The 25,607-nt window shown below is 41.4% G+C and overlaps 2 protein-coding genes and 1 long non-coding RNA gene across 3 annotated transcripts; 1 reads left to right on the forward strand and 2 right to left on the reverse strand.

Moving 5' to 3' along the window:
- Positions 1–287: 287 nt before the first annotated feature.
- On the reverse strand, positions 288–3,868 carry LOC137855230 (uncharacterized). Its single transcript, XR_011095615.1, has 3 exons — positions 3,580–3,868; positions 3,288–3,345; positions 288–2,837 (listed from the first exon to the last, which is right to left on the reverse strand). It is a non-coding gene; the product is annotated as an uncharacterized lncRNA (long non-coding RNA).
- A 12,643-nt stretch (positions 3,869–16,511) lies between these two features.
- On the forward strand, positions 16,512–20,240 carry RPL7L1 (ribosomal protein L7 like 1). The gene is made up of 7 exons (XM_068680619.1): positions 16,512–16,667; positions 16,814–16,922; positions 18,003–18,166; positions 18,340–18,477; positions 18,733–18,842; positions 19,070–19,282; positions 19,522–20,240. The coding sequence occupies exons 1-6, from the start codon at positions 16,654–16,656 to the stop codon at positions 19,276–19,278; spliced, it is 744 nt and encodes a 247-aa protein (XP_068536720.1). The 5' UTR covers positions 16,512–16,653; the 3' UTR covers positions 19,279–19,282; positions 19,522–20,240.
- A 692-nt stretch (positions 20,241–20,932) lies between these two features.
- On the reverse strand, positions 20,933–23,713 carry MAD2L1 (mitotic arrest deficient 2 like 1). The gene is made up of 5 exons (XM_068680620.1): positions 23,572–23,713; positions 23,226–23,372; positions 23,019–23,139; positions 22,483–22,586; positions 20,933–21,725 (listed from the first exon to the last, which is right to left on the reverse strand). The coding sequence occupies exons 1-5, from the start codon at positions 23,645–23,647 to the stop codon at positions 21,553–21,555; spliced, it is 621 nt and encodes a 206-aa protein (XP_068536721.1). The 5' UTR covers positions 23,648–23,713; the 3' UTR covers positions 20,933–21,552.
- Positions 23,714–25,607: the final 1,894 nt, after the last annotated feature.

Raw genomic sequence — 25,607 nt, forward strand, 5'->3', positions numbered from 1 at the left:
CCCTTCCAATCTTCTAATTTTAACATCTGCAGTGTTGCTGTATGGTATATCTGGTCCTCCACAACAAGCTGCCTCATGCCATGCATGCTACCATGAGTGCCAGTGAGAGGCAGAGGGTTCACCATCAAGACTTGCACTGATGCCACGAACACATTCATCTTTATTTGCGCTGCATCTTTTGTTAGCCCTTTAAAAGCATGTCATAGACTGTGACAGTCTTGTCTTCTTCCCAAACCCGTTATGTCTTCTTCCTTCCTGGGCTGAATATCTCTTAAAATTGCAGTAAAAATGCTGTACAGCATTTGGTCTTCTTTTTGAACTTTTCTAGGTTTTTCACCAGTATTGAATATAGTTCAAGAAGTGTTTGAACAATGTTTTCAGACACAGAGTTTCATTTTTGGGTGGTCCTGTGTGGAGGTAGGAGTTGGACTCAGTGATCCTTGTGGGTTCCTTCCCACTCAGGACATTCTATTATTCTGTAGTTACATCTATAAGTTAATGTATATAGATATACATGTATATCTCTATGTACACATTTTCGTATCTGCTTCCTTTATAAGGGCCTTTGTGTTGTAGTTTAGTCTATTTAACTTTGTTGCCTCTGTTTATGCTCTTATTTACAAATTCCTTTGTAGAAAAATAACGTAATTTCAGTTAACCTTTTATGCTGCAATGTGACAGAAGTGGCCTTTTTTTCTGTATTTCCAAGTGTATTTCTTCTATATGAAAGATGCCATCAACAAACACTGTAGGTGATGGGGTTTTTGTACCTAAAAGTCGTGTTGATCATGAGATCACTTGTGCTATTTACACTTAACACAAACTAGAGCACCTTTTGGGTTGTCAATTCTCTCCTAAGGAAGTGCTTAACTCAAATGGGACAAGGAGGTCAAAAAAGTGTTTCTGAAAAAGAAGCATGTCTTAAAGCAAACCAAGCAAAAATAATAAAGAATGATAACTAATCCTGCTACTAATTGCTTTTTAAGAGTGAATTATTTTTCAGGCAAGATTATTTGCGGTAATATATGAATAGGAATATATATATATTTTTTTTGCTTAAAAATTTAAACTTATGACTGATAAAAAAGAAAACTCTTAATGAAAATACTACCAATAAGTAAGTGTAACTTAAACAAAAAGCTCATTTTTACAAAATTAATATGTGCCTCCTCTTATGTTGTAAAGAGCACAAGTTCAACTGAAATTAAGTTTTGGGATGAAGAGTATGTTTCTATTTTCACTGTAGTTTAATAGCTTCCTATTAGATTAGTGTTATATAAACTAAGCTTTAACATAATTCTATTTTTTATCCCTTTTTACAGTCAGTATAATAAAGATACAGGACTAGAGGATAGGAAGTAACAAAATGCTAGCTGTCAGAATATGTGGCCAAATCTTCCTTTTCAGCTCAAAGTGCACTGGCGAAAGGAAGGGCAACTCTAGGAGACTGATGCGAGTTTCTTACTCAGTGGCCCCATCAGGAGAATGAAATATGAAATCTCTGTATGGTTTTCAGATACCACTAGTGTAAAATACATAAACAATGAAAGCACAACAACCAACAGACCCCTCTGAGTGGAAAATGTTTTATACTTCAAAAAGGGCAGACTTGCAATGGACAGAAAGGAAAGCTTGAACCTAAGAGCTTGAGGGAAATGTGTCAGAGAGGTGCAGAGCCCTGGAGAAGAGAGGCCCTGGAAGTCAGGGGCTGTGTTCATCTTCTAGCTTAGCTGTCAGACTGAGAAGGATGCAACAACTGCTTTGTTATATACCTGGAGATGCATCCAAAGGAGTTTAAGTCAGACCATATACAGCTAATTGTTTGTCATAAGTCCTGCATAAACCGCAAAATATTTGAAAATAATCTTCCTCTTTTTCACTCTTGCTTTATTAATAGCATCCTATTAAGTCACTTAGTTGTCTGTTTAAGTATCCTTATGATTTAATTCATGGATAAGTTTGTTCTGCTAATAGGCATTCACTGATAATTTGCAGCTACTGAAATGTGCTGGCTTACAACAGGCTGCTGATATTTGCAAATTTGTCCCACATTTGTCATGTACACACTGCTCACTGGGGATTGCGTGTTTAATTTCTGGTAGCCACCTGAAGAAGACATGCAGACATAAAATGGATGGCCACTGAAGCAACACTCCTTCAGTCTCTCACCTATACCCTATGTTCTCCAGCAAGTGAATAGGCATTTGCTTTATGTTTCAGAAACCCACTGATTCTAATTCAATTCCTTTATACCATTATGTTTGCACCAGCAGTAATTGTTCTGAATGTATTCTGGGTACAGGTCTTCCAAAGAGTATGCTAAAGCAAGGCAGGAGAGATTTATGAGAAAAGTGAGATAAATTATAGAAACTAAATAAACTTCTAAAACTTATTAAAACATATTAAACTGTGTAACTCAAATCACTAGATTTCAAAATAATTTGGAAGTGATGGTGGGGAATATTTCACACAATAGTCGCAACAACTGTAGAACCCATCAAATAAACAAACAACACAAAAATACTTCTACTATAAATCAAGTTAAAAAAAAAATCAGAAAAAATGTTCCTTTTTTTTTTTTTTCTTTTTTTTTTTTTTTTTTTTTTGTCTTTTAAATGGAAGACACTCTTAATGACCAGAGGGTAAGAAACTTTTCTTCAGGTTACTTGCTGGCAGGTAGTTCAGATTCCTAAAGGACCGCAAGGTTTGTCAGCGGTTGTGCTGCTGATGCAGAAAGAATATGAGATATTGGGAGCAGACTGGCAACGATGCATCTGGAAGCCTCTGCTGAATGTCCTGAGTCCTGGTCGCTAGAGGTGCTGTAATGATTGTGAGACCTATGCAGAAGGGGAAAAGAGATGACGGACAGTAAATACCTTGTGGTTAGAAGTGGAGTGAAATTGAGAAATAAGTTAATGACAACAACAAGTGAGGCTACAGCATCAATGCCTTGATTGGATACTCATTGTAGCCCATATGGGCTTTTATCAGGAACAGTCAGTGATCACAAAAACCATATGTGCAGCAGCAGCTAAGCCTAGCAAGCTGGAAGTTTTAGCTACAAATTTCCTCACTGTTAGTGGTGTTAATATGAGCCAAAGTGATATTAATTTTAATTAGAGCTGAATGAAGACTGAAAAATAACTAATTCACATTTGGTCCACTAACACCCCCAAGTTTCCCTTTTGGCTCCATATGGAAGGCCTTACGTTCACTTTCCAGAGACTTTCTGTGTGCAGCAACAGCAAGCAGTGGAAATGCCCATGTGTATCTGCAGAGGTACTCACACTACACAGGTAGATGTGATTATTCTGGAGGCAGCTTGCGGATTTGGTGCTCTGCAAACTGGGGAAGAGAATCAGCAACAAAAAATATGCACAAGGGACCACTTGTACAGTGCAAATTCTGAAAAGCAAGCCTTTGAAGTGATGTGAAGAATTCACGAGCTATTCATCATTTGAAGTATTTTTATCCAAACCATCTGGTGGGTAATACATAGTAATAACAAAACACCACTAAACCCAGGTGTCTGTTCACAGATCATTACAAACAGGCAACAGGGTCACATTTCAACAGTACCTTCCGGGTTTGAAACAGCTATAAAGAAGTGAGCTGTTGAGACTAAATCCCTATCTGAATTAGAAGTAAGCACTGGGCTATACAGGTACATGCTGTAACGTAGTCAGCCCTCTCTAGGTTGTGGCAAGAATGTTTTGCAGCTCCTCTGTGACCTGCAGGTGCACTTTTGTTGATAGGAACCAGGGAAGGGAGCTAGGGAGGGGACCGGGGCTCGTCCTGGCAAAGGGGAACAGCTGCAGCAGGTCCCTGCAGCCCCAGCACGGGCACCTCCTTGCTGACCCATGCTGCTTCCAACAGGAGGAGAAAGGGCACTTCAGAGCAGTGGGTTTCGATATCCCGTTATGTTTTGTGTTGTTATCTGTATGCTGAACCCTGCAGATAGTAAGTTTTTCATTCAAGCTTATCTTCCATAAAGGTAGCCAGTCCAGATTTGAAAAGAATGAGAAATGGAGAAGCCATTTTTCCCATTCTTTCTTCTTATTTTACTCACATTTTTAAAGTGTTTCTGAACAGAGACTGTCAAATCTGGGAAGGGGTTGAGTTTGAAGGTATTTGTTTCCATTTTCTGTTGTCTATTGAAGAGTCTTTAAGAAAAGATTTTTCTTTCTCAAGGAGATACAGAAAGCTAAGCTAAGGCACTTAAGTTAAGCAGTATGAAAATATACAAAACCTTTCTACATCAGCTATATAATAAACTCAGGTGCCTCCTTCAAGAAAACTGAGAAGACATCAAATGAAATCACAGGTTTATATGTAAAGTAGATCAGATCCATCCCTCTCCTGCAAGTTTAAGAGCCTTTATTGATAAAACCTGCCCTGCTGATTATCTTTACCGCATCACGTAGAGCTGGCTCCTGCATTAGGCAGTGACTTGACACAGCAGGTTTTTAAAAAAATGTGTGTGTTTTTCTGATATAACTGCAGTGCATTGGATGCAGAGGAAAAAACACTGTTCCAAGAACAATTGTTCTTTTGAAGCACACCCATGCACCCAAATGATTTCTTTCACTACTAAGGTTGTTTACTGAAAGGAAGGGAATAGTTTTTATTATTAAAAATATGAAATATTTTTGTCTATATGATGTATTAATAATGTACACTATAATCAGTATGTGTGCAGAGAAAAAATGAAACTAGCAAGACACACTTATTTTTCTGTTAATTGGTTTAGAAAGGGGACTCACATTTTCCTTATTAGCCCTTTCTCAGAATAGTCCCTTGAGTCCCTTGAATCTTAGATGTCACACCACAGCATCTGATATTGAAAGGCCTTGATCCTGCTGGGGGTTGTAGAAAACTGTCAGGGAAGAAGCAAGTCCTACAGAGCATGGTGCAGAACGTCAGTGCAGTCACTTTGAATTTTTCTGGTTTATTATTGTCGAGGCTTGCCCCTCTTCTTATCATCCCCCTCCAATGCAAGGCTGAGCACTGTAAAAGCTGTTTTATTTCAAGAAGAATGAATACCCCTGACATCTCGCTCCACCAGTCAATGGATGAAAGTTACAACAGGGAGGAAGACACTTCTGAGAACCAGGGACCAAGCACCACTTGCTGCAAGTGCTCTTCACAGCTGTTGTCCAGACAAGGGTACCTGGAGCTAACCAGCCAGCTCCTTGATCCCCTTCTCACTAATTTCCACCTGTACTCAGGTCTTTGACAAATTTCCTCATCCTTTTAGCTTTCACATACGTGATTACTGTTCATTGCAAGAATGGATTCATTTATCTAGGGCTGTTTAAAGATTTGAAAAGGATTTGCTCAAAACGCAGGAAAACAGGACAGGGGCAGGTGGACATAGAAGAAGGACGTGCAGTCAGATTAGATCAGCCCTTCTTCTATCAGTCCTTCCTGCAGAATGCAGGATTATTTGGCTGTTCTGTGACAACACTGACTTTTTTTTTTTTTTTTTTTTTTTTTTTGTATAGAGTTGACCATTGACGGAAAATACAGTCTGTGCACAGGATCAAAACCTTTTTAATTTAAGTATAAGACACTTAAATGTTGTGTGTTAGGTGGCATTTTCAAATGATGTTTTGCATCCATCTGATAGCTTGAATACTTGAAAGATATTTTGCCAAGATAACCACAGAACTGTGAGTATTTGAGAATCCAATTTGTGCTGCAGGCCCGAATTGATAATGAAAATAGATTTCCAGTCTTGCAGGGGAAATATTGTCCCAGAAAATGGCATGTAGATTTGCATCTTCCTAATATGCAAGTGGCTGGCAGATGTGTCATGTCAGTTCTAACTCTCAGGAGTCTGTTATAGGGTCAAAAATTCCTCTCCTGATCTTTGACTCGCCTAACACCTCCTTGTGTTTTGCTCCAGACACGTCTTTTTGATTTGTTGGACTCCTGACTCACCAGCATTTTTTTCATAACTCTTTTAAAGAGAACTGAGTCTTTTTGATACTTGAATGTGAGGGTGACTGTAATGAATGGGAAATAGTCAGCAAACAGAGAAGGCTGGGCACCAGCTGCAGAAGAAAAGGGAATGGTTGTCCAGAGCTGCTACCAATGTGTCTACCTTTTCTCCATGTCTTGGTTATCCAAACTATTTTGCAGAGGTGCACTTGCACTCCAATCTTCCCTTCCCTAGCATTCAAGGAGAAGAGATTATATCATAAAATAAATAATAAAAAAAAAAAACAGTGATATGGGGCTTGGCATGACTTATAAGAACAGGTAGGCTCAGACAAATTAAAGGTTTATCTATCTATAGTCTTTTTCTGACAGCAACGAGAAGTAAAGTTTTAGGAAGAATGAAGGAAACATGAAGTGACAAACCACAAGAATACTTCCAAGAGCTCCAACTGTTGCTGCTTAGATACTTCTAGAGCCAGAAGGGGTGTCATTTGTAATCAATATCTCTGTTTTTCCATGAAATTGTTCAGTCTTTGATGCATGTAGTTTTAGCTTTCTCAGAATACGTCTTAACTACAAGTTCATGTGTTGGAAGAACAGGTTACCTGTTGTGAACCTGCCTCCTATTATTTTCATCTGAGGTTCCCTTCTTCTTGTACTGGAAAAAGGAGTAAACAACCACCACACTAATTGTGATTTTACTGACTATTTTCTGCCATATACTTTTCTTTCAGCTTGTGTGTCTATTCTGTTTAACTGCTCTACAGATGGAAACCATTCCATATCTTTTATCTTCTTTCTCTGAAGCTTTTCCAAATCTACTTTTGTATCTCAGGGGGAAGGAAGGAGGGGTATAGGATGGACAGAGGGGGGAATGAAAACTGATCAAAGCTGTAGCACTCAAAACGTGCTGAGGGTTATAGAAATGTGATGATGGTCTCTAAACTAAAAGTTTTTCTAAAACTTTGTTCTGAGTCCCTTTTCAAATAATTCTGAATTATTTTTATCATCCTAAGCATAGTGCTGATTTTTTAAAAATCTATACTAATTCCAAAATCTCACTCCCATGCTTAGTAATTACCCTTGAACCCAACATTACATGTATGAATATTTGAAATGCTGCTGCATTTTTATTCACCCTTTTTATTTTTTAAATTTATTTGAACTCTTTTAGTGTAACCTTTCGGCTCAGTTACTGAGGTTGCAGGTACTGAAGAATTCAGCTTTGGTAATGAGCTAAAATCCCACCCATAAAAGGTTGTGGTTTTCATGAGGAGAAGCCTGCAACCATCTCCTCTCTCCCCTCACTCCTGCCACACATCAGCAGCTTGGAGAGTCTGGGACACAGCTCCTTCCTAGGGGTAAAACTGTTTCCTTTGCGCTCTGTGTTTCCTATCTGGCATACCCTGGTCAAGTACGAATGCTCTGTCTCTTTATCTTGACTAGGCAGTTATCTCAAATAATTGTAGGCAAAATAAAATGTTCCAATCAGATCTTTCCCTGCATAAATTAACAGGGAAAAAAGTGAGAGGATCTTTATAGCCCTATTGCCATGCACTGTTACAGCACTCAGAATCACAGCTTCATTTAGAGCTCAGTAGTACAGTCTACAAACTAGTAAAACTATTCTGCTGTGATTTTACATACATTAATGAAAATCATCTCCCATTTATATCAATTTAATTTTCTTCAGATGAAAGAAAATTTTATTCTTTCTTCTTTCCTTTTGTTTGAAACAACAGCTCCCTCCCCTAGTCTCCACAACTGGACTTGTTAAAGGATTTCTTGCAGTTTGCTGAGTAATAACTTGGGCCATGAAGGAAGAATAATTAAATGTGTGTTTTATTTTGTTTTGTTCTGTTGATCGAAATAATTCTATAGCACTACCACACTTGTATCAGAATCATTGACATTTAGGACAGAAATTACATCTGTGTACACAAAGCATTTCCTATGAAGTTGTCTGCATTGAAGTGACAAACCTCCTAATTAGCCTACTCCTTTCCATCCCTTTCTGTGGTTCCCCAGCCTGCAGTGTTTTTATGAATAGCTCATGCTGTGGTGTACTTACGAACATGCTTCCGCTACCTAAATGGCATAATTAGTTGCATTTTTATCTTTAAGGTTCAATTAAAAAGTAATCTAGTAGGAGGCAGGATTCCCAATTACTGAATGTGGAAAAGACGGCTATTCTGCTCTCATTGTCTTTCATCTCAAACATATTGCAATCTGTCTCCTTTATCATAAATAAAATGTAGCTTTTCATCCCTGTGGAGATAGGAGAGGTCGTAGAGACCTGTGGAGACCATCTAGAATGATGTCTGGTTTTGTCCCCCCTTTTTCTTTAAAGTTACAATTAAATTCATAGTACACACTACTCTCTGGTGTGGTTAGTTGAGACAGAAAACTGTTTCTTGTAATTGGAAAACATTATTTTTTCTATTTCAGGTTCATTAATCAAGCCTTTATAAACACCTTAAAGCAAAATTAAATTACTTTAATTTTCATTTCTTACAAGTCTTTCACTTCAGAAACTTGTAAATAGGTACCACCACTCTCAGAAAATGTCAGAACTTTTTGATAGATGTAAATCTCTAATAACACAGAAGCTCTTAAAACACCAGGCGTAATTTCCATGGACAATAACTGAGAACGGTGTGAGTGGTTTATTAGTAGTCTGCTTTTCTTCTAGTGAAGTATTCACAGTAGTTTCTATAAAATCAAGCTTTCTAAGTTGGAATATTTTCCAACACTTGACAATGAATCGCACTAAAGATAGAAAAGAAATCACAGCAGTAGTTATTACTCAGCTGGGAGAGTGCTAGAGGACTTGGTCTTGCAAACGTGGGAGAATCCCACATTAAAAAGTATTTGAAAACTGCCAAGTTGTTGCTTCTCACACAAGAGGCAGCGTGAGGAAGGCAATGAAGCCACAGCTGAAGGAGCAGACTGAGCCACGATCTCGTGTTCAGACCTACCAAGCGCAGCATTGCCTCTAGATGCAGCATTCCTCTCTCCTGCAGCCAGTCCATTGTGGCCCAGCCCAGCAAATGTCTCAGAGTGGGACAGGTCCAAAGCCAGCTGTGGGGCCAGGGGAGGCAGGGGGATTTCTCATAGAAATAGGTGCTTGCAAGATGGGGTTGCTAGTTATATCACAACGAGGGGGCAAGCAACTTGATTGTGCTGTGGTGACTGTGGTATCGCTCTGTCATAGTCAATGGAGACATTTTATTTACGTACTTACTTGAATCTATTTATAAGATGCATACCGCACAGTATTTAGAAAGTTGTGTTTTAAATAATACTGAGTTCTGGCTGATCCTATTTCCTTTGAAATTGGTGAAAACTTCAAAACAATGCTAAAATATTTTGAAAGCTTTTTAAAAACTGATTATAAACATATAGACTCCTTTTGCGTCAAATGTGTGCTCATGTATCAGGAGGCCATACCTGGAGAAAAATTCTCAAAAATCCTGTGGCTGTTTCTTGGACTTCCCGTGGATGCAGATGCAGTGAACTCTGTTACATGTGGGGTTTATCAGGCAGTGTGTATCTTATGGCCAGGATGGATTCAAACACCAGTATTTTTCCATAAAGCTATCTGCAATTTGATACGGTGCTGCAGGTGCAGTTTTTCAACAAATTGTAAGGTCACAAAATAGACTTCTGAGGGGTTAATCATAAAGTCTTCAGAAGGCCAAAGAAAGCAAATGCCTTCAGTAAAAAGACAAGAGCAGAAATCTGAAGCATGAAGCATTTCCTTTCAACATGTGCAAAACGCAGAAATGCCAGATTCTCTTTTCCTGAAAAATGCTGTTATTTTTTTATTAGAAAGTCATATTCTATTTACACAATGTTGGAAATGAAAGGAATAAGCATCTGAGTTAGATTTCTTGAAGAAAACAAGACAAAATATTTGGAATAAGTAAATAGTTTTTAATTTTTGACTTTATGACTTAGCTCCACTGTAGGAATTGTTTTTCAACACTTTTTTTTTCTCTCTTTTTTTTTTTTTTTTTCCATGGAGATGCAAACCACAAAACATATGTTTTTAGACCTTTTAATTTGACATATTAGGCGGCCACTGTCTGCCAAATAGTCACCGATACTAGTCCCATTCATGTCCCTTCATTACACCCAGACTACTCTCCTTGAGGAGCATTTGCAGGATTTCTGTCAGAAATGTTATTGTTAAGGAACCCTGTTATTAAAATAAAAAAGCATGTATGCACAATTTTCACAACAATATTTTTATTAGTCTATCTCCATGTGATTGTTATTTTCATGAAAGAAAGTCCTAGACCACACAGCTTTTTTCTCTGTTAAACATTGGTTTTAGTGTGCATACAGAACAGTTCCTGGGCCTCTTTCCAAATCATATAAACTTTTTCCTTAAAAGATCTGAAAATGGGCATAATTTAAGATCACAAGGTATTTTCCCCATTAAAGTGTTCCCCAGATTAGATCACGATCTGGTAAAATAAACAGAATTTAATTTGTCTCCTTTTACAGAGAATTCATTACAGGCAGGTTTCAGATTGGGACATGGTTCACTGGCAAGAGTGATAGACTTCAAACATGGTTCTTTTTTTTTGTTCTGAGACAGCACATGTTGTCTGTAGAGGTTTTGTGGAATTCAAAATGAATTTAATGGAGCTTTATGCTCTCCTGTTAATGTCAGAGGATAAAATAAGGCAAGAAGTTTTATGGACAAGATGCTTCACCTCCTGCCTCTGCTCCTGGAATCCATGCCCCGTGTTGTTACCCGCACCGTGTTTCCTTTCCCGAGCAACCTCCCTGAAATGCAGGCACTGATTCTGCAGCCAGGTCAGCATCGTCCCTCCTTTTATCCTACACGACAGATTTTGTCCCAGGAGCCCTAACCACGTGCATGCTAAAGTGAGTACGTTTGTGACATACTCATCTCTTAACTACATTTCCATACTTATATTTTACCATGTTTACTTTTGTTTACACAATTTCACACATTTTACACATTTTTGTACATATTTTTGTGCTCAACTAGCAACATTTCTGTTACTTTTTTTTTTTTTTTTTTTTTTCCAAGCTGTATATGTTGCATTTTCAAACAGTTCAATACTTGCTTCACAGACATTGTCTTGCTTTATATTTATAGAGCTAAATGGCTTAGATAGAGTTATGGAAACATGGCAGTGCAACATATTGCTATTAACTAAAGAATAGAAATGTTCTTTATTCTGTGGCAGTTACTATTCCTATTAACTATCCACTCGTAGAAATATTAAGAAAAACAAGAAAAACAGTAACACAAGAAGCATAGCACTATCTAAACAGAAGCATAGTAAGTATAAAGAAAGGGCTGGAAATTTCTATTGCAGTAATCATGTCATAACAAATTCTTTTGGGGACATAAACTGTTGTCTAGGATTAAAAATTTAGAAATTTAGAGTCTACAAATGCCATCATTCATAGTTGAAAAAAAAAATCCAGTAAAACAGATGACTAGCACTTTTGGTGCAAGTTATTCCTTCTATGGCTGTGTACAGTTCACCACCAGTGCATCCAAAAACAATGGTTTGTACCCCAAATAGCAAACATCTCCATTAATGGAAAGAGGAACATTCAGATGCCTCCAGAAAGCTAGGCCTTTGGCATGATGAAAACGAAGATTTAAGCTGCGGCTAAAGTCCACACAATTAATTCCTACTGCAGTGAGGAATTAATTGTGTGGACTTTAGCCGCAGCTGAATGTTCCTCTTTCCAAACAAGAGTTATGGTCCTTTAGGAGAAGAGGACTACATCGACACCACAACAAAACAAAACAACAGCATCTACTTTTCTGAGACATGCCTATTAACTTTTTGTATTTTTAATGTATTTTCTAATGTCTAGGTCTAAGCAAGACCTCATTTTCTGAGAGATGCTCTTTTTAAAAAATTCTTCCTTTCCAGGATGCTCCCTATGGAAAGATATCTGCAGCCTTTTGATTTCGGTCCCAAAGTCACGCTTTCAAACGCAGCCTCCTCAAAACAGCATAAAAGACTTGCTGCAGCTTTGTGTCCATGAATGAAGTAATAAAAATGAACATTAAAATATACGACACAAAATATCAGCCTGAAGTATCACAATAAAATGAAAGCTGGCAAGACACTTTACTCAAGAGAGGGAACCAGATCACGTAAGGACTGCAAGGGGCAAAGGAGAGATCTGCCTTTGTTTGCTTTCGTTTGCTTTAATGGAGTCCCAAGTATAATGAAGGGCTCTGCTCTTGGGCAGCTCTGCAGCACCTGTGTGAATTGTAGAAGCACTGTGAATAGATTCAAGCCAAGTTAGGCAGAAACCATGAAAGATGTTTGTGAGTGTGCTGCAGCAGCACTCCAAAATGGACCAGTGTGGTTAAAGCAGGGACACTTAGTCATGTGTAAAATATTCCAAGTTTTACCTATAAAGGAAAGCAGCTCAGACAAAGCAAGGCCATCTGAGAGATGCTCTTTTTAAAAATTCTTCCCTTCCAGGGAGCTCCTTCTGGAAAGATATCAGCAGCCTTTTGATTTTGATCTTCCCAGTCAACCTTTCAAACACAGCCTCCTCAAAACAGCATAGCAGACCTGCCACAGCCGGTAATGTATCAAAAGGTAACACGCTTTGTTAAAAAATACATTGTGAGGAGTTTTATATTTTGAAATTAAAGTGGAAGAAGTCTCTGTGGTACAGAAAAGGGGTTATTTTCTATTCTGCTGATGAAAAGGAAGTCATGTTTTCCTGACTTGCTTTATGGATGATTTATTTTGATATGACACATTCAATTTTGGTCCTTAAAAGCAATCTTTTCTGTCCCCACCCACCCTCCTCAACCAAGCAGGCCTTTTTCGAATTACATAAAAACCTGGTTTTCAGAAATAATTTCCCTGGGTGAGTTCTGAGCCTTATCTGAGGTGTGTTGGAGAAGTATGGAGAAAACACACTCACACAGGTCCTTCACCAACAATATTGAGGGGAAGCCACTAGCTGATTTGTGAAGTCACTGAATAGCAATGGCTGCAAGTGGCATGACTAAATATCCATCATTTTGCTCCAGCCTTTTGAAAATGGTTTTATCTTTCATTCTGAATGACCTGTAAATGAGGAGGAATCATTTAATCCATCACTGACTGATGGTGACAATCATAAACATGCTGTCATTGGTTTTATCTGTAACAGTTAATGGAAATCTCAAAAAATATAAGGTCTTATGAAGAAAAATGAAGACAATAGGGACTTAGAGTGCTGAAAGTCAATTTACAACAGCTTGCTGTATAGGAAAGATAATATTTTTTCTGACTAAGCCTGCAAATGAGGACGTTTGAATAGTCATTCATTAATATACGGTAACTGTTAGTTAATGTTTAACAAGTCAGCCCGGCTATGCTGCTACGCTGTGTGACATTTCATAGCAACAGCACTTGAAATATTTATTTACTTATTGTTTCCTTTCCATAAATAATGAAATACCCAAGATCTTACTTGTATTTCCCTTGTTAAACAAAACACACTTGTGCGTAGATTTAAATGGGCCACATTTCCCTTTGTGAGCTGCCAGAGACTTCAGCTATTTCTATATAGAGCAGCTTACCCTCATGGCAGAGTGAAATTTATTAATTTGCCTCTTTTTTTTTTTTTAATAAAACTTTCATATGATCTGTTTCATGTGCTTTCTGCTCCATAATCCAAAAGATTGCATCAAAGAATAGCTGGTGAGAAGCTGGTTTTACTCTCCAAGTCGCATGCTCTTTGCAGAGCATGTACCTGAGCAGGTGCCGGAATGTGGGCTCCCATTTCTAAATACAGATATTTGGGTATTAGGTGTCAAAAGAGAAGTGGCCTAATTTACAGAGTTGTAAAGGTTTGCAGCTTTATTGAGGTGAAGCAGTTAAACTTTGGCATTACTGAGCTTTTTAGTGAAAGTCTCTGATTTTCAGCTATTTAACTGAAGAGTTAACAGTGGCTGGTATAAATCAAATGATTACAGATGTAATTAATGCAACAAATCCAGCGTGCAGGCATGCAGCACACTTCTACCCTCCCTGGCCAAGAGGAGGCTGCAGAGCACAAGTAACACCTCATCAGATGCAGCATCTCCCCTCCGTGAGGCTATGGCACCATCTGCGGGTGAGATTGGTGTCCAAACCATTTGCCACAATTCCCCCTTCTCTCGAATAAGAATTTGGGAAAACAAACGAACAAACAAACAAAAACACCACCACCAACAACAAAAACACACGCGCATAAAAGCATTGGTGTGTTTTTGGTTCCAGCTGTTTGCCAGCTATGCCGGTCTGTCTGCTAAAGCCCTGCATTCATCTGTGCTTTCCTGTCATTCAACTGAGGACGTTCAGTGCGATGTAAAGAGCTGGATTAGGCTGCTCTCCTCAGTCCTGCTCTCCACCTTCACACATGATATGCACACTCCAGATGCTGTCCCAGGCTTGCTTCCCCCATCTCCTTAGCCCAGTGCTCTGGTTCATCACAGTTCCCCCTTGCAGAGTGCATGCTTGGGTCCAGCCCCAAATCCAGCAATACTATACATAAATCCTGACTGTGTTTCTATAATCTTGAAAGTTCCTACAGGTTCAGTGCAACAGTCCTTTAATATTTACTGTTTCACTACTTCTATTTTTTTCATATTTTTCTTTCCACAGGATTATCACAAGCCAATTTGCAGGAAGTACAGTGACGAAACCTCTGAGGTTTGGGAGTAACAACTCCGGTTCCTGCCTCCTTTCTCTTCTTTGTTTTATACCGTATGTTGGGAATGTTATCCAGGAAGACGTTTGTGCTACGAATACTTCAACATTTGGATATCTTGCATCAGCAACCTCTGTTTTGTCTGGATAAGTTTTCCCTGTGCTTGGGCAATTTCCTCTTCAAAGCTTTTGGCATGTTCGATGTAAACGTCACTTTACCTGGGACTGGCAGGACACAATTGCTCTCATTCGACACTTGGAGAGCACAGAGGGTGGTTGTACCTGCACTGCCTCAGCTTGGTCGGGCAGCCCTTTCTGACTGGGACAGGCACTCTGGCTGGTGCTGGGAGTTGACCGACACATGAATGCAAAAGGACAGCGAAGTGTAAATTTTAACTCAGAGAGTAGTTACATTCTAGTGAAATTTGTAAAGGTTCCATCAGCAGCCATTTGAAATATATATTTTTACTTTATTGTTAGAGACACAGTCGCATTCAGACATGCATTTGGGCAACCGGTTTGTCTGGGCCCGGCAGTGAAAGTTGGTGATCTTTCTGCCTATACTCTGGGACACCCATCTTGCCTAACCTGCTTCTTTCTCGGGTACACATGAAAACCTGATAATTTCCCAGCCCTGAGAAGAAATATCTTGTATTTCAGTCAAGGAAAGTGATTGTCCCCCTCTACTCTGTGCTGATGTGGCCTCACCTCAAGTACTGTGTGCAGTTCTGGGCACCACAGTACGATAAGGATGTGAAACTATTGGAGAGTGTCCAGAGAAGGGCTACAAAGATGGTGAAGGGCCTAGAGGGGAAGACATACAAGGAGTGGCTGAGGGCACTTGGCCTGTTCAGCCTGGAGAAGAGGAGGCTGAGGGGAGACCTCATTGCAGCCTACAGCTTCCTCACAAGGGGGTGTGGAGGGCCAGATGCCGATCTATTCTCTTTAGTCAACAGTGATAGGACACGAGGGAATGGAGTCAAGCTGTGACAGGGGAGGTTCAGGATGCATATCAGGAAGAGGTTCTTCACTAAGAGGGTTGTCACGCACTGTAACAGGTTCCCCAGTGACTTAGTCACAGCACCAGGCCTGTCAGAGTTTAAGAAGCGTTTGGACTGTGCTCTCAGCCATATGGTCTGAGCTTTTGGGTAGACCTGTGTGGTGCCAGGAGTTGGACTCGATGATCCTTGTGGGTCCCTTCCAACTCGGGATATTCTATGACTCCATGATTCTGTGCTTTGACCTGCCTCTGCAACCTCTCCAGACTACAGCTGGCAATGCAACTCCCCATTCCCCGTCCCTACATGTGCTCCTCACACCGCCCCTACTGCCCCACAGGTGTGACTGTCTCTTCCTACTGCACAGGACCGTGGCCATGTTCGAGACCCTTCCCTCAAATGTGGCTGTGCCCAGCTGCCAGCGTGCGCATCATGTGTTCTGTGTGGCCCCCGTGTCCCCACTTGAGCCTACGTGGCCTTTCAGCCAGGACCTGCTCTTTGGGGCTGGGAATGGCTTCACTTGGCAGCTACTGGGAAGGGAGGGAAATGGTCTCATTCCTCCTGCTGAGGCCACGTGTGGCATTGAGGTGAGAGGCAGCAAGGCAAGATCTTTCGGAAAGGCATTTTGCCTGTCACAGGCCCCTGACATGGTGATGCTGCTCTTGCACCGGGACAGACACGACAAAGCCTGAGGTCCGTGCCCAGGCACTGAGACAGCCATTTGACGCCCGGTAGGTGCTGGGGGATGACTTCTCCTCCCAGTCCTCGTACCCCTCAAAGTGCGCCAGCATCTCATTTCAACACAGTCAGTGCTCGGGGCTGCCCTTCCACGGCTTATCTCTTATTTTTTTAAAGAACCGCCATCTGGTTGTTATCCCCAAAGCGCGCGGGCAGCCCCGAGCCTCTCCCCTTTCCCTCCGTGCCCCGTGCTGACGCCCATCCCGCCCCCCGGCGGCCATCACACGCCCCGCCCGCTGCATGCGCACGGCGGCGGTGGCAGCGGCAAGATGGCGGACACGGAGTGAGTGCTGTGAGGGGAGGAGAAGGAGGAGGGGGGCGCGCATCGGCCGCCATCGGCGGGCAGCGGGCGGCGTGGGGCCGGGGGGCGGCCAGGGGGCGGCGGCGTGTGCCCGGCCGGGTGTGTGAGCGGCTGCTTGTGCCCCGCAGGACGAAGCGGCGGATCCCGCTGGTGCCGGAGAACTTGCTGAAGAAGAGGAAGGCGTACCAGGCCATCAAAGCCACCCAGGCCAAGCAGGCGCTCCTCGACAAGCGGAAGGTGGGGGCCGCGGGGGGCCGCGGGGGGCTCTCCCCGGGAATCTGCTGCTGTGGTGTTTGTGGGGTTACGTGTAAAACTTCTGTGCTGTGCTACCTACTGTGTATGTCCTGTTACATACGTGAAAGGCCTGCTGTATTCCCAGGGTGGAAGTGGAAGCCAAACTAATAACGTTCAATATCCCCCTTTCAAGACTCTCGTTTGAAAAAAACACCCTAATAATGTGTCTGATCAAGTCTCTGCCTGCTCTGAAAATCTGAACTAATTTCACAGGTGACTTACAATGCGAAGTAGAACTAAAGACATGCACCACTATATTCTTTAATTCGAAAGCGTGTAATATATTTTAGGTATGTTATTGGCTAAATTCATGAGGTAAATGCTAAGTACTTGCACCTCCTTATATGAGGGAGCACTGTAATTTAGGTGGATGTATGTGATCCTGAACTAAGCATAGACATTTAAATATATTTTAAATTAAAAAGAAATATGCTTTCTCTCTTATAATTCTGAAAAGTTTTTTTTCAAGTGAGCTGGGCTTTCTGTGTTTAAATTAGTAATACTCAATTGAATGCTTCTTTCTCCTTTCTTGCATGTGTACCTTTATAGAAAAGGAATTAAAAGTTAATTTATTTTGGATGGTTACTTTGACTCATAGCGGACTATTACTTTATCATGTGTTTTATCCAGACATGTTGTTTCTGGCTTTCCAGATGACTAACTGAGCTGTGTATGTGGCTGTGTCCATTTAATTTGTCCTGTAACTGGAAGCATTCTTGGTCTTGCTCTGTCTTATTGCTAACTTATTCTGTTGAAAGAACTCCCATGTTCACTGGACTGTTCGCTGTTTATGAACTCCCATGTTCACTGGAAGCTACAGCTAGCTGCTTAAAGTTTATAACTTCGCATGTTGTCCCTCAATTCTGTATCATTTGGGCTTGGATTTTCAAATCTATTTTCTTCTTACTGCCTCCAAAAATGTAAGAGCATAGTTCGTGAAGTTCTGAATTTCATCTGGCCTTTGAGATGGTAGCTTCTAAGATTGTTGGGAAGGGTAATTGTTTCTTATTCTTTTGTCTTTAGTACCAGAAGGGGAAACAAATCCAGTTTAAGCGCCTTGAGATTTTTCTTCGAGATTCATGGCGCAAACACCGAGACGAGGTCCGGCTGAGGCGCATGGAGCAGAAACCTGGACAGGTGGTTCTGCCTAAGGAGCACAAACTAGCCTTTGTTGTGCGGATTGCAGAGTAAGAAGTCTTTGTTACTCCTTATCTTTATTATTGCTGCTGTTTGTAACTGTCACATCCTTTCTAAGCAAAGGGAGTGTGATCAAGCCAGACGGGTCTCTGTGCAAGTAACCTGGGGCTGTTTGGTGCTGTATTAAAGAAATATGGTAACTTAGTATTTTTTTCTGATTCAGGATTAGGGGAGTGAGTGTGAAGGTAAGGAGAGTGATCGAGTTGCTGCGGCTGAGAAAAATTTTCAGTGGAACATTCGTTAAACTGTCTCCATTAACGCTGAAGATGCTGCGGATTGTGGAACCTTACGTGGCATGGGGGTAGGTACTATTCACAGGATTTCATAGCAGATTGTGTGTAAACATCACATCTTTCTCATGTTTCATGTGCTGTCACAAATCTATAGCTAGCTTGGCCAGTAGTGGTCTTTGGCAACTTTACATTTAAATCTTGTTCCTTTTCATCTTTGCAAACATATATTGGTTACTTTCCTACTTAAGTACAAAGAATTAGGATGGGACTTTCTGCTGCATTGTATCTCTCCAGTATGGAATCTGATTTCTGTTTTTATACAGATACCCTAACCTGAAGTCTGTACGAGAGCTTATCCTGAAACGGGGCCAAGCAATTGTTAACAAGAAGAAGGTACCTCTGACAGACAACATGCTGATAGAGGAACATTTAGGTGAGGAAGAACACAAGAAAATGAATCAAGGGGAGAAGGGGGTGCTGAGAGTTTGCATTCTGACCTGAGGGAAGGGAGGGAGACAAATTCTGCAAGACTTGCATGTGGAAGACTGCAGTCCTTGGGTAATGTGAATAAAGATAATACCACACACATGAGATGTGCCCCTGTGTGTGTGGTATGTGTGTTTGTTCATTTCATTTTATTTATTTATTTTTTCCTTGCAGGGAACTTTGGTATTATTTGCCTGGAAGACCTTATTCATGAAATCTATTCAGCTGGGAGGTATTTCAGAAATGTCACAGAGTTTCTGTGGCCTTTCCATCTGTCAGTGGCCCGCCATGCTGCACGAAATAAAGTGGGTTTCCTGAAGGAAATCGGTAAGCCTGGCTGCAGAGGTGAAGGAATCAACCAGCTTATACGTCAGCTGAACTAGACAGGTGAGGAATGTCTGTAGTCTAACTTCTAAATCCTATGTTACCCTTTATCTGTCTTCCTAAGAATAACTGTACTGTCACCAGGTCACTACAGAAGTGACTGTCAGGGTCAAATAGTGAAGACTGCGGGTCACATTAGGTATTGGAAAATCCTGATGGATTCCTCCATAAATACTAGACTATTGGGAAATTTCATTAGCGACTAAAGGGACTTAATTTTATTTTTCTTTCTTGTTCTGCAGGGTCTTTGTGAAAACATCAGGATTGAGAACCTGTTCGTCTTCACATGTAATTTTCACAGACCTTGACTCTCTCCAGTGATCTGCTACATCTCTTGATTCTTGCTGCCTCTTAAAAAATAAACATAGATGGAGATACATTTTGGGCTAGTCCTTCTTGAGGAAGAAGAGAAACTGTATTTGGTGCAAGAAAAAAGTGACTTGAACTTCCTGGAGCAATCTGGCTTTGCTATCTGTAAAAGAAGGGGTTTTATTTTTTTTATATATTCCTTCCTGCTGACTCCGTACCAATTACATCCTGAATAACACCTTTACTATAAAGCATGGGTTGTCACTTCCTTATATAAACTTGTTACAAATGACTTGCACCCAGTGCTTTCATCCAGTCCTCCCCAAGGGAAGAAGTGCTTGAAATGGTTCTTGCTGTTGAAGTGCACCTCCTTGTAGATGGGTAGTGCAGTCAGCAGGTTGTTGCTGACAGGCAGAGGAAAACACTAGGATTTACTCCTCTGTTACCACAGGGAACAGTGTAACTTCTTGCAGCAGCTAGATTGTATTTATTTTAAAATCCATGATTTTGCCATACCGATTTAAAAAGTCTTTGCAGCTGTGCTAGATAGGAACTGCTAGAGATAAATATTCTCTGGTAGGAAAGCCCGTATGCATACTTCACAGCTGTATTACAAAACTATTCAGTTTTTTTAAATAAACTCTTAAAATGATATTGTTATACCACTTGTTCTCTGATTGATTTATAACTGCTTAAATGGATAAGTAACTCAACTGTGGCTAGAGGGAGTTCTGAAAATATGCCATGTACAAAGAGCTCTGTGACTACCCAGTAACCATCTGTTAAACATGCTTCTCAGCTTGCAGGAGGCTTACCTTACTTTCAGAATAACAGTGGAAGTACTTTGAATCTTCTAGATGGATGTTAATACTCTGGCTGAAATGAACGTAATAGTTTAGCTGGAGGAGACCTTCCCAGGTCATGTAGTCCAACTGCCTGACCTGCTCAGGGCTAACCAAAAGTTAAAGCACATAACTGAGGGCCGTGTCCAGACAGCTCTTGAACACTTACAGGTATGGGAAATTTAGTGAAGATAAAGTAAGCGTACAAAAGTTTTATCAATGTTAGAATATACTAGGGATATCGAAACATGAAGGATACATGAACCCATTTGAAAGGCAACACTGCTTAACTATTAGGTGTTGTGGCATACTGCTACTTGAAGACTCAAGTAGAGGGAAACTAAGTAATGGATTTCATATTGACTAGATAGCACTTTTTGTGACTCAGGAAAGGGGTAAGGTAACTTGAGGTTTGTGTTTTTTTCATAAGTAGGCATGCCTTTAGGTTACTGCTTGACAGGTGAGAGCTAGAGTTCATAGAAACATCTAAATTACTACAGTGTCTGACTTAAAAAATCAAGTTTTATTCCATAAAACAAGAATACAAACATAGAAAATATTTGACAGACATTTAAAAAAAAGACATACACTGAAGCAGAACAGCACTCCCCAGAAGAACGGAGGCCCCCCCCATACAAGGCTTCACATATTTGAGCTTTTTCTGATAAACAGCTGCTTTCATTGTAAAGAGGTACTCATCACTTCAGAATTGGTCTTGATTAGTTTTGGATTATTCCTGGTAATAGGAACATCTTTATGTGAAAGACTGGCATGTCAGGAGCAAGAATTTTAATGTCAGTCTGCTAATAGAATGCAGTTTATACAGGATCCGAATTCTACCAACTAATCCTAGACTCGAGCATTATTGGCAGTGAATTCTGGACAGCTTAGCACACCATTACTTTGGTATGTTCAGTTAAGTAAGGATTTGCCTACCATTATGAACACCTTATTTAGACCTCTTTATACAATGCCAGCATAGTCTAGTGTTACACCACATTATCAGACACGCTTTGCCTTTTTTCTGTACCACACTTCAGCAAGAGCAATGGTGTGTTCATAATAGCTGCACTACAAACAGAAACTATACAAGATGACAAGATATGTACAAGAACCCCTGTCTCAGGGAAAGGAATCCTTTTTGTAAGCTACCATACTATTTACTTTGTGGATCGTGGTAGTGAAGGAACGAAGGCGAACCTCTTCTGAATTGGCAATGAATTGTGGTCCTGACTCTTCCCACTTTTCTGGCACAGCCATGTCTTTATCAGTGTAAATCAACAAGTCAAAGGCACCTGAAAGCAAGAGGAAACAGATTAACAGTTATACACACACAGGAAGATGCCACGTTTGACGTTAGTGACTCTTCTAGGATTTGAGACATGCCAACGATATCAGAAGTTACACTGACACTACTCATGGAGAAAGAAAGAACAATTAAAGCATAAAAAATAGTCCTGGTTAACATTCATGTGCACAGCCATCTTACTTTTCTCCTGAAATGAGTATGACGCAATTTTTTGTTTTGAAGTGTGTTGCAACACCGTGAGCTGGGCTGTACATGGCACTTAGTTCAGGTGATCTCAATGCTTAGCATTTATGAGTCTGTCCACAGCTGTAATCACAAAACATTTTATTTATGAAAATTATGTTCCTCGGAGTATATTTAGTTTCATCCAGCTAGTTAGGTCACCTTGAACTGTAACATTTTGACAAAAAGAGCTTCAGGTAGTTTTTGGAGAAAGTACTGCTAACATCTTCTAATGAAGTTGTTCCAAGTTCTTCAATGAGAGCTAGAGCGCAGTATGTACATTACAAATTACTTTCACTACTGTGCAGAGTATTTCACCTGACACACTGCTTCCACGCTGTACACACTTGTAGATGATCTCAGTCTGACAAAACCTAATGCTCTCAAATGCAATGTTATATGACACTTCAAGTAATAAGAAAACCCAAAACCAAAAATAGCCAAACATTTTCTACAATGGAAAAAGTTGTTCAGGCTTTTTGAAAATGTTTGATTGTTTCAAAGAAGATGTGAATACTCACAGGCAGTTTCCAACAGAGGCAGAAAAGTTACTGTGGCAGTTATCTGTCTGATAACAGACCGAATTTCATCCTGAATAGCTTTCTGAGATTTTTCTCGGGGTACACTGGAAAAATAGGAAAATCATTGAGAGAGCAAATTTCAACCTACTGTAAGAACAGCTTTCTGCTAAATTGCTGGTGGTTTGTTTGCTGTGATCATGCATAGGAGGGGCATTCTTTTAAGCCTTAGTTAGGTAAACAGGCCTGGAACACTGTCAGCTTTACTTTATTTTTGTGAAACTTCACAGTATTTTTAAGGAACACTGATTTATTTTCAGTCTGGCATGGATGAGAAAGTTTTGGCAGAACAATGGGAGGGAAGCAGTTCTTCAAGCCACAGCAGTTATACAAGATTTTAGGTTTGACAGGGCACCTTCCCTGCTCTTATTGAGACAAAGCTGTGACAGCTGCTCAGAGGAGGCAGAATGGTGATGATGCACAGGGCCATCGCCCGGTGCCTGCTCCACAGCCAGGCCCAGAGGCACACCCTTACTCACGTCTCGTCCTTGGCAGTTTTGTCGCACTCTATGTCGAACTGCCACCGCTCCAGAACCTCGTTGCTTTCGATGCTGGAGATGACCACCACCAGGCGCTGCACCAGGCACTTGCAGAGCCACTCTGAAAGAAGCAGCCCGGGCACAGTTAGCGGCGGCGCCGAGCCCAGGCAGCGGCCCTGCGCCTCCATCCCCCACCCCCCCGGGCACCTTTCATCTGCTCCACCACGTTGTTGAGGTAGTTCTTCAGCTCGGGGTCGGTGGTGACCAGCAGGGTGAGCCCGTACTTCTGGACGCGGGTGAAGGTCTCGGGGGGGTAGATGCCCCGCTGGTACAGGATGCTGTTGATCCCATAGGCTGGGGGGCGACATGAGGCGATATGAAGCGACATGAGGCGACATGAGGCGACATGAGGCGGCACCCCGCACCCCCCCCCCCCCCACCGGCCGCCATTTCGCGTCGCAGCACGGGGGCGAGCGGGCTGCCTTCCTCCCCACTCCTCCTCCTCCTCCTCGTCCCTCCACACCCCCCCCCCCGCCGCCCCTTAGCCCCTTACAGAAGAACTCGGCGACGATCTCTGCGCTGCCCCGCAGGGTGATGCCCTGCTGCTCCCGCACCGCCTGCCTGGCCATGGGGCCGCCCGCCCTCTCCCCGCCGCCCGCTTCGAATCACGGCCCCGCCCCCCCCGCGCAGGCGCGGTGCCGCGGCCGCGCCCCCCCTCCCGCCCCGCGGCTGCACGGCGCCTGCGCGCGGCGCGGCCGTTAGCGGGCGGCCGTTGGCGGGCAGCGCGGTCTCCTCACGGAGAGATGGGGGGGATCTTCGCCGTCCTCACTATAAGGGGCTGTCGGGCGCAGAATAAAATCGTTTATTACAGTTTAAGCGTCTCACGAGTTTTGGGTGCTGTGGGGCCGGTGGGTGTTCGATCCGAACCGCCCCCTGCGGGAAGGGTTCTCAGTCCCGTAGGGTCAAAGCGGCAATGGGTAACTCACAGAGGGGGAATTGCCTATATGGTCCTTATGGTCCTATATGGTCCTTACATAGGCTAGGTGCTCAAAGAGCGAGTCACTAGCGTGGTTTGTCACAGCAACATATTTTTATCAAAAGCCAAGGCTATCTTTTGGTTCCAGTGTTCACTCTGACAGGAAATACGGTTTGTTTTGGGGTTTGTGCTGCTGCTGTGATTAAAATGCATAATATGGTCCTGCTCGTGTGCTGGAAATTCTGAAAGGGTATAATAGTTTTATTAATCCAGAGAACTTTATTCAAGGCCTTGATCACTAGTGACTGTGTTACACATTAGTCTTCTGAATAGAATATTTTCTGATTAAGTATAGTGTGTTTCAAAGCCTATGGTAAGCATTATTCATCCTGTGGCAGCATCAGTAATGCTAAGCCCAGCCTTTAGTAGTTAGTTTGCTGTTTTACTACCCACCTTGTGCACTATATTACCCTATATCAAAATGGCCTTAGAACCTTTTTTACCTCCTTGGCTTTTCATACATTTTGCCCCCTCAGCGGTTTCTGAAGGGCTGTTTACTTGTTGTGATAGAAATAAGAGCTTGAAAGCACTGTTGCATGAGGACAGGCAAGCATAGTAGAGTTTTTGATCAATATTTCACGTTTCTCCTCCAACTGGCTTGTTACTGTCAAAAAACAAATGGGAAAACCAAAACCAAAAACAAGAAACCACCCAAACCAAAAAATGAATGAACCCCAATGCTCCTAGAAGCAAAATTCAGCTAAATATAGCTCTGTTGGATTCTTAAGTCTCCCACTGCAATTAACTGATTTGATTTTCCACAAATTTGTTTCGCTGTGTTCCGGCGTAGAAGGCTTGAAGATCTGTTGTTGATGTGACCGTGCAGATATGCCTATCAACAACAGACTTAATTGTACCTTGCTGCCATGCCAAGAAAAACCCTTTGCATGTTGCAATTTTAATTTTTCTGTCTCCTTAGGGAAATACTTTTCCCTTTTATAATGTGCCACTACTTCTCTTTTAATTTCTTATATGTACTGTAAGTGTAATCTAATGGTAGGAACCGCATATTTTCAATACTTCTGAACTTTTTACAGTACAAAGCTCCTAATATTTTCCTTTGTCTTTTAACATATACTACTTTTTATATGGCCAATTCATTAGTTTTAAAAACTTCAGTCTTTTTAGTCCACAAGGTAGCATCTTTCTTTTTATTAACCTTTGTATTTCTTCTGCCAGAAGGTTCTTCATCTTCACCTCTATTTTATCCTCATGTCAGCAAGATGTTCCTGTCCTTCCCTCTGCCAGTAGTTCACTTGCATAAAGGTTTAGTTATGTGACAGTATGTGTGCTGTTTTTCATTTTGTGTTCCCTCATTATCTCATCTTTGTTTTTCTATTACAAGTCCTAATCTCCACAACACTTGTCTTCATTTTCTTCGACTCTTTTAGGTCAGTGTCACTCAGCTTTTCTGCCAGGTCAAGCCAAAATCCCCCAACAGAGGCACTTAGGGGATGCGTGCTCACCATCATGTATCTAGAGCTGTAGTCATTGCTTCAACTGAGCCTGGTGGCCACATCAGAGCACACCATGGTGTGCTGGGGACGCATGCA

The sequence above is a fragment of the Anas acuta genome, chromosome 4, assembly GCF_963932015.1.
Source record: "Anas acuta chromosome 4, bAnaAcu1.1, whole genome shotgun sequence".
NCBI classification, from domain to species: domain Eukaryota; kingdom Metazoa; phylum Chordata; class Aves; order Anseriformes; family Anatidae; genus Anas; species Anas acuta.

Excerpts from the sequence above, each read along its gene's own strand:
- RPL7L1 (XM_068680619.1), top strand. Across the intron at positions 16,923-18,002 it reads CGCTCCTCGACAAGCGGAAG|TACCAGAAGGGGAAACAAAT; the intron begins GTGGGGGCCGCG and ends TTTTGTCTTTAG. Across the intron at positions 18,843-19,069 it reads GCTGATAGAGGAACATTTAG|GGAACTTTGGTATTATTTGC; the intron begins GTGAGGAAGAAC and ends TTTTCCTTGCAG.
- MAD2L1 (XM_068680620.1), bottom strand. The coding sequence starts at position 23,647 with ATGGCCAGGCAGGCGGTGCGGGAGCAGCAGGGCATCACCCTGCGGGGC. Across the intron at positions 22,587-23,018 it reads AAAACTGCCAAGGACGAGAC|TGTACCCCGAGAAAAATCTC; the intron begins GTGAGTAAGGGT and ends CTATTTTTCCAG. Across the intron at positions 21,726-22,482 it reads GCCTCTGTTGGAAACTGCCT|GTGCCTTTGACTTGTTGATT; the intron begins GTGAGTATTCAC and ends TCTTGCTTTCAG.